This window comes from Polypterus senegalus, chromosome 1, assembly GCF_016835505.1.
Source record: "Polypterus senegalus isolate Bchr_013 chromosome 1, ASM1683550v1, whole genome shotgun sequence".
In the NCBI taxonomy this organism is placed as follows: Eukaryota; Metazoa; Chordata; class Cladistia; order Polypteriformes; family Polypteridae; genus Polypterus; species Polypterus senegalus.
Window position 1 is genome coordinate 130,587,069 of NC_053154.1, and position 12,556 is coordinate 130,599,624.

At 34.5% G+C, this 12,556-nt stretch overlaps 1 protein-coding gene across 2 annotated transcripts in view; it reads right to left on the bottom strand.

Annotated features, from left to right (window-relative positions):
- The window catches only part of tsc22d2 (TSC22 domain family 2), a 73,645-nt gene that overhangs the window by 33,608 nt on the left and 27,481 nt on the right, over positions 1 to 12,556 (bottom strand). The window contains exon 2 of one of the 2 annotated variants that reach the window (XM_039758045.1): positions 959 to 1,030. The exons of the other annotated variant lie outside the window; for it this stretch is intronic. Within the exon in view, the coding sequence (XP_039613979.1) occupies positions 959 to 1,030 (72 nt within the window). The remainder of the gene's footprint in view (positions 1 to 958; positions 1,031 to 12,556) is intronic. 2 annotated transcript variants of the gene reach the window in all.

The following is a 12,556-nucleotide window of genomic DNA, read 5'->3' on the forward strand; positions in this document are numbered from 1 at the left end:
CTCCAGCCAGAACCTGTTTAACATGACAACGGCTAAAATTATTAGATGCAGGTGGCTTTTTTTCTTTTGTTGCAATATCATTTCTATTAAAAGGTATTTTTGTAGAGTGACTATTTTGTTTACTGTCAATGGCCACTAGGCAATAGTATAATTGATTTTATTTTACTATATTGGTTTTGTGTGGCCTTGCCAGCTCATTCATCCAGTGCTCTGGGTTTGAACTCCATACCTGGATGCTGGACATGTGGAGTTTGATCTTCTCTCCCAGTGTCTATATGGGTACTCCAGTTTTCCAACACTCCCAAAGATCTGCACATTAGCTTATTTAGCAATCTTAAAGTGCCGCCCCTGTGTTAGTAAGAGTGGCTATGTGAGGGAACCCTGTGATGGACTGGAATCCTGGTCAAGGTTGGTTCTTTATTTGTGTCCTGTGCTTTCAGAATAGTCACCAGCATCCTGAAAGCGAGAACTGAATCAAGCAGGTTTAAGAATTAATATGTATGTTGCAGTGTGAGGGAAGAAAAGCAGTCACTTTTCAAAATATTTATGTGTTGAACTGCATAATTGCATTACCATTTTACATGTTATATATTCAACCACTAATTTAACTATTAAAAAAGAGTGAAGTAGAATAACAAGAATATAGTATAGGTTGGGTAATATAATGTATTATCATATGTAAGTAGCAACATGCACTTGCAAGTCTGCTTATGTAATTTTCTCATTCCCACTTCAAAGGATAAATCACATCATTTGATTAGAATTCATGATGCATCTGTGATTAATCATGGACTGCTATTGCTACATGAACACTGAAAAAGATCAAAACTGTAGCTAACTACATGCACAGTAAAAATACCTGCTCTGTCATTACATGAGAAAAAATGCCGTTCTCTATAAGCCATGCTCAACATGCACACATCAAGTCTCCAAACCTTGCCTACACTAATGCTCATACCCATTGTTGATGTTCTTTGAATCCTGGATCTTGCTACCAGAAAAGGCTTGGTAGAAGGCAGTGGAAGGATTCCTGTATAGCCAGAATTTAATGAGGAGAAAAGTGAACATTCCAGACCACACAGTCTTCAGCATCATACACATTAAAACACATTCAAAATACAAATATAGGAAAATAAACCATTGAAATAAAATGATCAATCTTCCTTAAATTCAAGAAACATGTAAGCACTCTTTAAAATCCTTTCCTAGAAGGCTCTGAGCCACATTTGTTAGGTATAGTGTTACACCACCTTAGTCAGCTTTTGGCTTCAACTTACTGCACACAGAGGGGGGTTAAAAGTCATGTTGATGCAATAAAGCAAGCGCTGATTTATGAATGTTAAACTATCTTAACAAAAAGCAGACTTAGGGTTTGGAATGCCTCTTAATTTTGTCACAGTATACCATTATATTGTTAGACAATTCTGTAGCAAAGTGCTTTAGAATTATTAAATCTTTATGGGCAGATTTAAACAAACATATATTAAAATGGCTTGCTGACTTTTATTACAGTGGTGCAGAGGAATGTGTTTAGTTTTTTTTTTTTCCTCCTCTTCTCTACATAAAGTAATCCACTCTTTCAGTTCTTGGTTGGGTCGAGGTAGTTAAGAAAAAATTGGGGATTAAATGAATTTAATGCAATGCTACTATCATAATACTTTGCGCAACTTTTCATATTTATGCACGGCAGAGTCATAATTCCTGGCATCTCCCCAAGCAAATTCAGAAAACCTTTGATTACAGTTTAGGTTTTGACATATTCTGCATTTTCTGTTTCATTACTGCAAATACTCTGCTTCCTCCATTAACAATGAAGCATCTCCTACGTAGTAAATGATTCAGAAAAAGACAGTGGGTTCCTCATTTGGAAATTAACTTTACATTTAAACTTTTGACAAAAGCACACTTGTGAGTTACTGGGACTGGCAAATAAGAACAGAAATAATTTTGCAAGAAGCTTTGTAAAGAAACACAACGGCGTGAAAAAAAAATACTATGCATGGATTTATAAACTCATATGTATATATTTCATACAGATATAGATTGCATATAGACAATCTCTATTAAAAAGTTACACATTTAAAAAATTATTTATGCGGCTGTTTCTGTCCAGTCGTGGTTGACTAGGTCGCTGTCAGTAAGCAGTATGAACATCTACTTTTGTATCTATGTTATTTCACTCCCACAGGCCCACGACAAAGGAGTCTGATTTACTGTCAAGTCGAAATTATCACAGAATGAGTGAGCATTGTGTGTGCATGAGTGTACCCTGCAAAGCACTGCTGTTCAATCTGGGTTTCATTTCTGCTTTACATCTTGGCAGAATAAGCTCCTGCTCCTACCGACTCTTTAATATGTAATGTGGGGATTGGAAAATGGGTGAATGTGTGGATATATAGATATATCTCTATAGATATCTCTATATATAGCTATATCTATATCTGTATCTATATATATCTATCTATCTAGATATAGAGATATAGATATAGAGATATATAGATATAGATATATATATATATACACACTGTATCAATTGAAAGAAAGAAAGAAAAAAATAGTGCAGGTTAGAAGATCGGATATGAATTCACTTTTGTTAAAAAATAAATTACATTCATTAAAACTAAGTTAAGCTATGCCTCTTAGGGTTCAACTTTCATACGGAGAACCCATTTTAAAAGACCATTATATTCTTACTTCCGTTTTATATAAAGGAAAGATAACAGAAAGCAAAGTTATGCACAACTAAAAACTGCTGCACTTGCTACTTTTGCATACTATTGAAGACAAGACAAGATAAAGGAAGAGGAAGTGCTTGTTAAATTATATATTCCTCAAGGCCAGCTACAAGAAGACACAGATACATTTATTAGTAGCTAAATTATAAAAAATATGATCAACCACATTTGAAAATTAAATTAATATGTCATGGTACTATATATTTACTTGATTTTGACAGTTTAGCGGCAGTATAAAGAACTAAAAAAAAAAAAAAGTATGTTTGGATTGATGTCTTGAAAAAAGGCAGCAAAGCTAAGGCTGTTTTATTTTGCAGAGAGGTATATAAAGTCTACAAGTGTAGGCGTAAATGATGTTTAACTTATTTTTAGCAAGATTAATTCTATGTTTTCAGAGAATATATTTAAAATGCACAAGAAAACATCCAAATATAAAATGATTAAGTTCTGTACTTTGTGGCTATCTATTCATTGAATAATGAAGATTTGTATTTGATTAAAAACTGTCATCTATAAGCAGTTACTTGGTTACTATGTTTCAAGCATAACACAAATATAAAAATAGCATAAGAGAGACAGAGAGCAAGAGTGTGAGTGATAGCAAGATGCTAGCATTATAAATAGGACAGTTAGGCATACAAATAGACAGATAAAACTGTTCAACCTCTTTTGCTGAAGGTAAAACATTGAATTTAAAAAATTAATTTTTGCAACAGCTTGTTATGAAATCAAGAGTTTTGTGTACTTTACTACACTGGAATAGCAAAATCCAATACAACCTAACGTCTTTTTGAAAACTTTTTTTTTTTCTGCCAAGTAAAATCAAAGTAATGTGTTAACATATATCTAATTTTACAGTATTTCATTATAACTTCACAACCTTTTACATACATGTTATTAAATGTCAACTGTGGTTTACAAATCACTTCAAGACGGAGGTGTAGTGATCATCAGCACAAATAAGCACACATTACTTCAAAGGATTAACAATGGAACACAAATCTTCCTCACATCAGCACTTTTGCATCAAATGATAAAAATCTGAGAATAATGTTTATAAGCGTAATGTGCAGACCCACTGAATATCAAAAGCACTATTAACAATCTTGCCCATCTTAAAAAAAAAAGGACAGAGGAGACTTCCTCTTGATATCCGCCAATTGTCAAGCCGCCTTTCAAAAAGTGAGAGCAGCTATAGTGCTGCATGTAACCACATCAGTATATGAACTTTCCACCATTTGAAACAGTTGCACACTTCGCAGCATTACTAAAACTGATACTGCCAACAGCCGTGTTTAATTTTTTTTTTTTATTACCCACTGCAGCATTTTTCAAAAGAAAACTAATCATTTTATTATTAATAAGGCACTTCTCACTCGACTAAGTTTTGAAAATTACAATTCTACTATAAAATTAACATTTATGAAGCTAAGCTTGACATTTTTGGTGGGCCCCTAGTTTGAAGTGGTTTAGTTCTCACCACTGGTACGTATACAATACATTACACTACTAGACAGAGAGAAAAGGCGAGAAATAAACAAATAACTTAGATTAAGCCATGCCATTACAGAAGAATGCAATGCTTTAATTTGAATTAAAAGAACTGATGCCAATATAACAATCTATAGTGCAGCAGTTGTAAAGGCTGCTATTTTAGGTTTTCTTTTGAACTCTACCACTATATTTTTAAAACCTTCTACTTATAAAGTGCACCCATTTTCTGTTGAAATTCCTTAACCTACCCATAATCTCATTTTAACCACAAATTTTTTCATTTCAGTCAGGTTTCATCCCTGATTCAACTATATTATCTCACTCTCTAATCTTACTGTTGTCTATAAAACACTATGTTGGATATTGTGTTCATTTTGTTTTTACTGTGCTACAGTATATCTATTTAATATTGTGTTAGTCCTTATTTTTTTTCTATTATATACTATATTACGTTTCTGTGTTTTAATTTGGTTTATCTGCCCTGCCTCCAGTATATTGAGCAAAAAAAGGTGGGGCTACCTAATCATGCAGCTGGACACAGCAAATATTTAAGGTAAAGAAAAGTGTCAGGTTTAGCGTCGATTTAAGTTTTAGTTAGTTTTGAGTCTCAACTGTTTGCTTTGTTTTTTGATCTTTGGATTTCCTGGCTTTTTGACTATACCTCCTTAATGTTAATGCTTTGGAATTATTTTTCTTGGATTTGTTCACTTCAAGTTTGTTTACCATGCTATCCTGCCTTGCCTTGTATGGACTTTCTTGTTTTGTCAAATAATATTTTTGATCATAAAAGAAAAAAAAAAAGTTTGATTAGTTTTACATTTGGGAAACTTGTTTTTGTTTTTTTTTCTCTGCTCTATTTTTGTGATCTTTTGGCAATCTGTGGACATTTAACTTTACTAGCATTAGTCACATTTCTGGGCCTGTGAAGTCTTTGGGTATGGATTGGGTTGTCTGAGATGAAGTATAACCCAATGGCCCCAACCCAAGATTGGGCTAGCCTGGCATTTTAGTGTGTATGTTAAGGTGTACTAACATTTTTTTATGCTTCAATTGGTAGCAGAACTCAACACAAAATGTATTATTGATGCCCTATAAACTATAACTCATTTTGCTTCAGAATTTACCAAAGAAGATCAACTCTACCAAACCAAACAAAAACCAACTAACAGTTGGATACAAGGGTTAAAAGCTAAACGCAGGCCACAAAAAAGCATTAAACCCTCAACTATTATTAAATTCTGCTGTGTAAGCGACAAACTTGAAAAGGTTTGACACAGAATTTACCTCATTATTTTGTTTACAAACCAGACCACTACAACATGCCACAACTTTTAAAATAGCACTACATGCCATTACATAAAGAAACCATTGAAAAAAATACAGTTGAAGTCAGAATTTTTCATACACTTAGGGTGAATTCTTTAAAACTCACATAATAACCCCTCAACAGATTTTATACTAACTATAAATTTTGCATATTGCTTAAGACATCTACTTTGTGCAGGGCAAAAGTAATTTTTTCCAACACTGTTCTGAAAATAAGTGAAAAAGTGTGCCTCTAAGAAAAGAAACCTACAAACCTGTCCCAGTTACACCAATTCTGTCTGGAGGAATGGGCCAAAATTCCAGCAACTTACTATAAGTAGCTTGCCGAAGGCTACCCAAAATGTTTGGCTCAAATTAAACAATTTAGGGGCAATGCAACCAAATGTTAAGAGAGTGTATGTAAACTTGTGACCCACTGGAATTATGATACCGTCAATCAAAAATGAAATAATCTGTCTGTGAACATTGTTGGAAAATATTACTTTTGCCATACACAAAGTACATGTCTTAAATGATCTGCCACATTTTTAGTTTGTTAGTATAAAATCTGTGGAGGGGTTATTGGGTTTTAAAGAATACGCCCTAAGTGCATGTAAACTTCTGACTTTAACTATAATTTGAAGAAATTAAAAGCATTTCCATTTGAAGAAAGCAGAGGAAACTACTGTTGGAAAAATGCTTTCATGAGCCCAAAGAAGAAATCTGAATGCCAGCCATATCAATATTCCAAATTACATGGTGCTTATTAATATACATACACAGATGACCATGCAGGGTCTCCCCCCACTATGCAAGTCATGGAGGTTGCATGGAGAAAGACATGTTTCCAACACAACACTACTGCACAGGCAGCTGCATCGTCAACAAACCATCCAATGCGGTTTCCCAATTATTTAATGGCCACTCATACTGTATATTTTCTTACACCGGTTTACACTTGAAAGTGTATAAACAAAAGGCATAAGAAAAACACAAACAGTGAAAAATAAATTATTCTCTCTCTATTCCACACATTTCGCATGAGTGTGGGGAAAACTGCAAAGAAGATATCTCACAATATAATTCACGTCCTGAACACTAGGTATAATATATATTATCATACAATTATTGCAGTCCTGCCAACTGGCACTGCAGAAACGTATACCAGCATTAAACAAAACAAGGCTGAATAAGACATTACCACAGAGTATTCAAAAGAAAAACATTCGTTGAAAGAAAGGTTTTAACATGCTACTGTTATTTAATTTTTCCATTTCCGTTAGCATTTTGGAAAAATAAACTTAATTTATTAACACCTTATTTAGTTTAAATAATTTCTTTATGAACCCTGCTAAGGCCTACAGAATTTACATATTTAAAGCGATCAAGTATAGTTCACTACAGTACAGTAAATCAGCAGTTCAATTATTCTTTGTCATATAAGATCACAAGGCAATAGAACTCATTCCAGTAATAACAAGGACAAGGCTAAAATCAACAATTAAGATGATGACAGTTTATAAGAGGACATGATCAAAACATACTCATTAACTATAGGCCAATTAATTTACTCAAAACAAATAACCTAACTTATACATACTATAATATGGATAAAAATCAAATTATGTGAAGAAACAACTGAGAATTTGAGAGAATATGCCAACCTTTACACAAAGTGTGTAACTAGACTAGGAAACAGAACAATTAAACAACATGACACCCTAGGCTTAATCCACTATAATATACCTCTTGTTGTACACAATGTCACACGGAAATATACCAAACTATTTTAGATTGCAAGTTATACAGCACCACTGCTCCAAATTACGTAACCACAATCCTAACAACTACAAAGGATATCTGAATTTCTGTATCTGAAAATGTGTTTTATTGGACACTGAAAAGAAATTTACTAATTACAGATATCAAAGTTAAAATTAAACACTGATAATGTACAAAAAATGCAAAAATCATGCCATGTTCATGAGGTTTACTGTAAATAAAGATGTTTTCTAAACTATGCAAGCAAATCTTTTGAAAACCTTTCTTTGCTACAGCAGACATCACCACCGCGCATGAAATATCCAGTAACTCAAAATCTGGAATGATACACATACATGTAATAAACAAAACTGGGTGCACATTATGGAATTTTGTATCCATACACAGTTGGAAGATGATGTTTGTGAACCCTTTGAAAATATCTAGATTTCTGCAAAATTATGGTCTGATCTTCAATTTGATCACAATAACAGACTAACACAATCTGCTTAAAATAATAAGACACAAGTTCTTCTTGTAAGTACTGAAAAGATTGCTTAAACATTCATAGTTCAAACCCCTAGGCCAGTGTTTCTTAAAAGATTTTTTTTTTACCCACATGTCCCAATCTTGCTCTGAATGATGTTTTTGAGAGTCAGTCCATGATGACTATCAGACTGGGGGGTCCCTTGAAGAATCACCAGCGACATTCCCAGTTGTTTGGGGCCAGTGCCCCTTGGGAAGTATCACTGCAGATAGTATTATGCCGATAGTCTTTGCATTTTGGGCACCGGAGGGGTTGGGTTCCCCTGGAAGGATCATTGCGGACAGTCATAGCCCTTGGAAATATGTCACTGACAGTCATAACCTCAGGTGGTTTGGGGTTTTGGCATGGAGAATCACCACCAACAGTCAATGTGTTGCTTAAAACAAGCCAGGGCTATCCATCGAAAGACAATTTGCAAACCGGAGTGCAACCCTTTCCTATTTAATAGAATGGTGAATTATGGCAATGTGCAACCCAAAAGGTGGCAACAAGTGACCCAGTAAAATATGCTTTTTGCTAATGAATTGTCCAAAAGCTAATACAGTTGGGTGTTCCAATGACTGATGGTGTGGTATGAGAGCTGTTGATGCAAGCAATGCCAGAAATATTATTTAAAAGAAAGAGGAAAAATCCTCCATACTGTTGTACAAGTTTGATTAGCAGCTAAAGGAAATGTTTGGTTGAGGTTACTGCTGCTACATGAGGCTCTAGCACTACATAAACAGAGGGCATCATATAGTTTTTATAGCCAGCTCTGAAACAGTTCAAGCAATGTGTTCTGTATTCATAAGAATTTTAGTTGTGTTACTAGATTAAAAAGCCTGTGCTTGCCTATCATTGTGACTTAACTGTTTATGACTGGTCAATGCAAAAATCCATGTAAATTACAAAGGGTTCACAAACTTTATCTTATGACTGTTAATGTGAGAAAGGAAACATGGCAACAAGATTAATCGAGTGGATTATTTTAAGTGACTCGAATAAAGACTAACAAATGAAACAGAAAAGATGGATGACTGAATGACTAATGCATGAAACATGTAGTAAAGTAGTAAGTGACACATGCTATAAATAGCTTTCATGTTTAAATAGCACTGCTTGAGATAGACTAGAGAGCTGCATCAGTTAGCCATTAAATAGCCATAACTGCAGGTTCAAAGCCTTTAAGTTGCAAATCATGTCAAAACTAACAATAGCAGTGGTTAGATGTTGTTGCCTTGAGGATGTCAGATTACATGACTAGAAACAGCTAGAAATAGTTTGCATGAGTTGCCGGTGGCTGTACAAATCTTTTTGACGTATGGCAAGTTTAGTCTTTTTCCTTTTTTCTCATTGTGTCATTGCACAAGAAACACAGGACACTAAAGAGACAAGCCACTCTTCAGTTTGTGTGGTTGAAAGCTACCACACTGTCTTTCTTTCCTTGTACCCAAACTGTATGCATTGTATTTCCAGGTTAAGCACTCAATGTTTGTTGAGGCTCATAAACACAGAAGCCCACGCCTATGATTTAAGGTTTGATTTTGGTTTTATGAGAATCAGACTGCTATGATTGGAGCACGGAGAGGTCTCACTATACTACTGGCTGTGACAGGCATGGTACAACTCACCACCACTCACTGTTATTACGTAAATCAAGGTTACGATCATGTAGTAGTATGACGGCTTAAACGACATTCTTCAAACAGTGCAAGTTAAACATAAATAGTATATTAAACATGCAATCCACATTCCACTTTAGAGTAAAAACTCCTTAATATCTGTTCTGTTGTACTTAAGAGACATGGGGGCAAAAGAAATCTGTCACGTTTATACTTATAAGAAGTGCACAGCATTTTATATACTGGAGGAGAAATTAAAAAGGATATTAAAAAAAAGGTTTAAAGATATAGGATTTAACATGAGCAGAAAAACACAAGGAATAGTTTTATTTTAAATTGTTTACAATAACCTACATAATTCATTATAGCAAAAAAGGGTTATTTGAATTAAGCAGCCCACACCGGGTACTACTGATTGATTAATATAACCAAATGCTTAAACAGCCCAAAATAAATAAAAAAAAATAATAATAAAAGATCACAAACTATCAAGTGTATTTTAGATACAGACATTCTCAACACCACAATAGTGTGTGTACGTGCTCTCCAGTGTCACTTTCAAATGGCACTCATAGCTAAGATTATTATAGCACTGGAGAATGGATTCAAATGAACACAATAATAACTCTAGTGCCAACGCTGACAAGTAACTGACTTTGATGCACTAAGAAGAGCAGTATACGATCTGTTATATATATCTATCTATTATATCCTAAAAGGCCAACTAATAAACTCTTGTTTATTAGTTTTCAATTCTGATCTGAAGAAGAACTAGAAGAACTAAGGATCCACTTGTATTGAAATGTTTTTATTCTATACTAGCTGAAATACCCAGTGTTGCCCGGGAGGAAAATAGTGTTGTTTTTTTTTTTTTGTTAATCGTTTGTGAAGAATATAATTTAAAAAAAACATAACTTTAAAAAAAATAAAAATTAACAAACAACGAAGACTCACTAATGTGCCTGTTTTGCGGTCTTGTATGTATGTTATCATCCAGTTACCACTCGGAACCAGCCAACTCTATTTAATTTCAAAAGCAACACAGGGGTGCTGTTGCACTCAAACATGGTTCGCCCTTTTGGGTCGTTCCAAGTGTCAACTGGATGATAACATGAATACAAGACGGCAAGATCACCCCTAACCCTACCCAGAAACGGGGCTGGGTTACGGTTGATTTCACACTACAGTATTTTTAGATCATCGTCATCACCAGTTTAATGACCATCTTGTGGGTTTATCCAGGTAAGAGGATTGCTCCCCAACTATCCCTATTGTTTCCCCTACTATCTGCGATCTGGGATGACACTGCGACGAGACATGTGACCTGGGGTTAGAATGAGTTGTTGTAAAATGCAAATGAAGTAGGCTGGTGCCTACAAGGGCATCTGGCCTGAACAATTTCTGCTCTAAAAACTGCTTGACGATGGGATGCAAAGTAGCACAGAAAATTACCATAGTTTTCCAAGAAACCTAAGAGTAAGTTTCACAAGGCCTCCTCCCTGAATAATTGTTTTCCACTTTGTAAGCAACTTTAACCATGTTGCTACAAGTGTAAACAATAAAGTGGGAAAAACAGCAGAATTCGTTTTAAATTTGGAATTACACATAGGAAAATCTAGATGCTTGATTTTCATCAAACACACACGATAATGCCCTTCAGCAACCTATTGCTGTACGATGTCAATATTCCAAAACAACTGCAAAGGTGCTCAGAGCAGGTTTATTAGGTTTTTATAATTGTGCCGCAAAAAACAAGTGCAATTTAAAAAGAAAAAATATTTGCTCACAAAAGTACTGCTCAACTGCCATCACTGTTTTATATGAGGTTATTTAAAGTATTTAGTTAGCATCATCAGGTAACGGTCATTACAATACATTCCACATCAAGGTGACTTTACTAAATGACTCAAAATGTGAATGCCTAAAAGATGTAGAACCATCCTAATAACTCTCAAATATTAATAATGGCTGGGCTATCTCACCAAAGCCTGCCTTCTATAAACCAAGAATAATTCTACAAACAATTTCATATTCCTGCAACACAAAAAGCAAACAGACATTACTAGTTCTTACAGTTTAACTTAATTTTGTGTTGACAAGAAATATACATCCACTTGTTTGAAGATATGTTTGACATCCCAAGTCTCAGACTGGAATGCTGTAATAAAAAGAGAGGCCATTGTTTGTCAAGTTCTGTCATGAGGTAGTTCTGTGGCTGCAAGTTTTTATTCCAATCATTGTTATGATTATTGAGTGTTTGTTAGTGTTAATTAATCTGATTGTTCATTATGCTCTTCTTTCCTTTTATTTTCTTATTCTGCATTCAAAAAAAGTTAGAAATGCTTAAATAGTACATTTAAAAAGGCATCACTTTTGTCACGGTCTCCTTTTTAATTGATTAACTTTGTGTAGTTTACTCCTTTGATTATGTCTAACTACTGACGTTACCAAAGTAGCAGAAAAAGTTACAAATGACACTGGATATTCAAGAACAACTGCTGCATTAAGTGTCATGTTGACCCACATGCTAATTAGTAAGCTGCTTAAATACCCAGATCATTAAAACAATGAGAGCAATTTTAACAAGCAAGTTCAAGAAAGCTAATGGACTGCTATGTACATTGCAATTACTTGCTACTATGGGTTAAACCCACAGAAACTGCTTTCAGAGCTAGTCATCTGATACAGTGCTCCCATAACTATGCAACTATAGGTAGTGTAGCTGGGACAGTTGCTCTGGGGTCCATGGGGCTGAGAGGCCCAAGGTGACTGCATGGATGTTGTTTCATAAGGTTGTATTATTAACATGCTTCCCTACTAGAATGCAAAGGTTAATGGCATAATAATTCCCACTACTCTAGTTATAAAGCTTAATTATGACAAATGACCTTTTATGTAATGTTTGCTGTTGACATCACTTATTGGCTAAATTTATTTTTCAGGAGATTGGCCACATTTATTTTTTTTTAGCTGGGCCCATCAAATTCTAGTTATGCCACTGAGTCGTGAACTCGCTTTTTTTTTTAAACTAATATATCTGAGATCCTGGTGGAACTTCTAAATATATCCTGTACCATGTCAAAAAATTGGAAGGTAAACTGAAAGACTTTAAA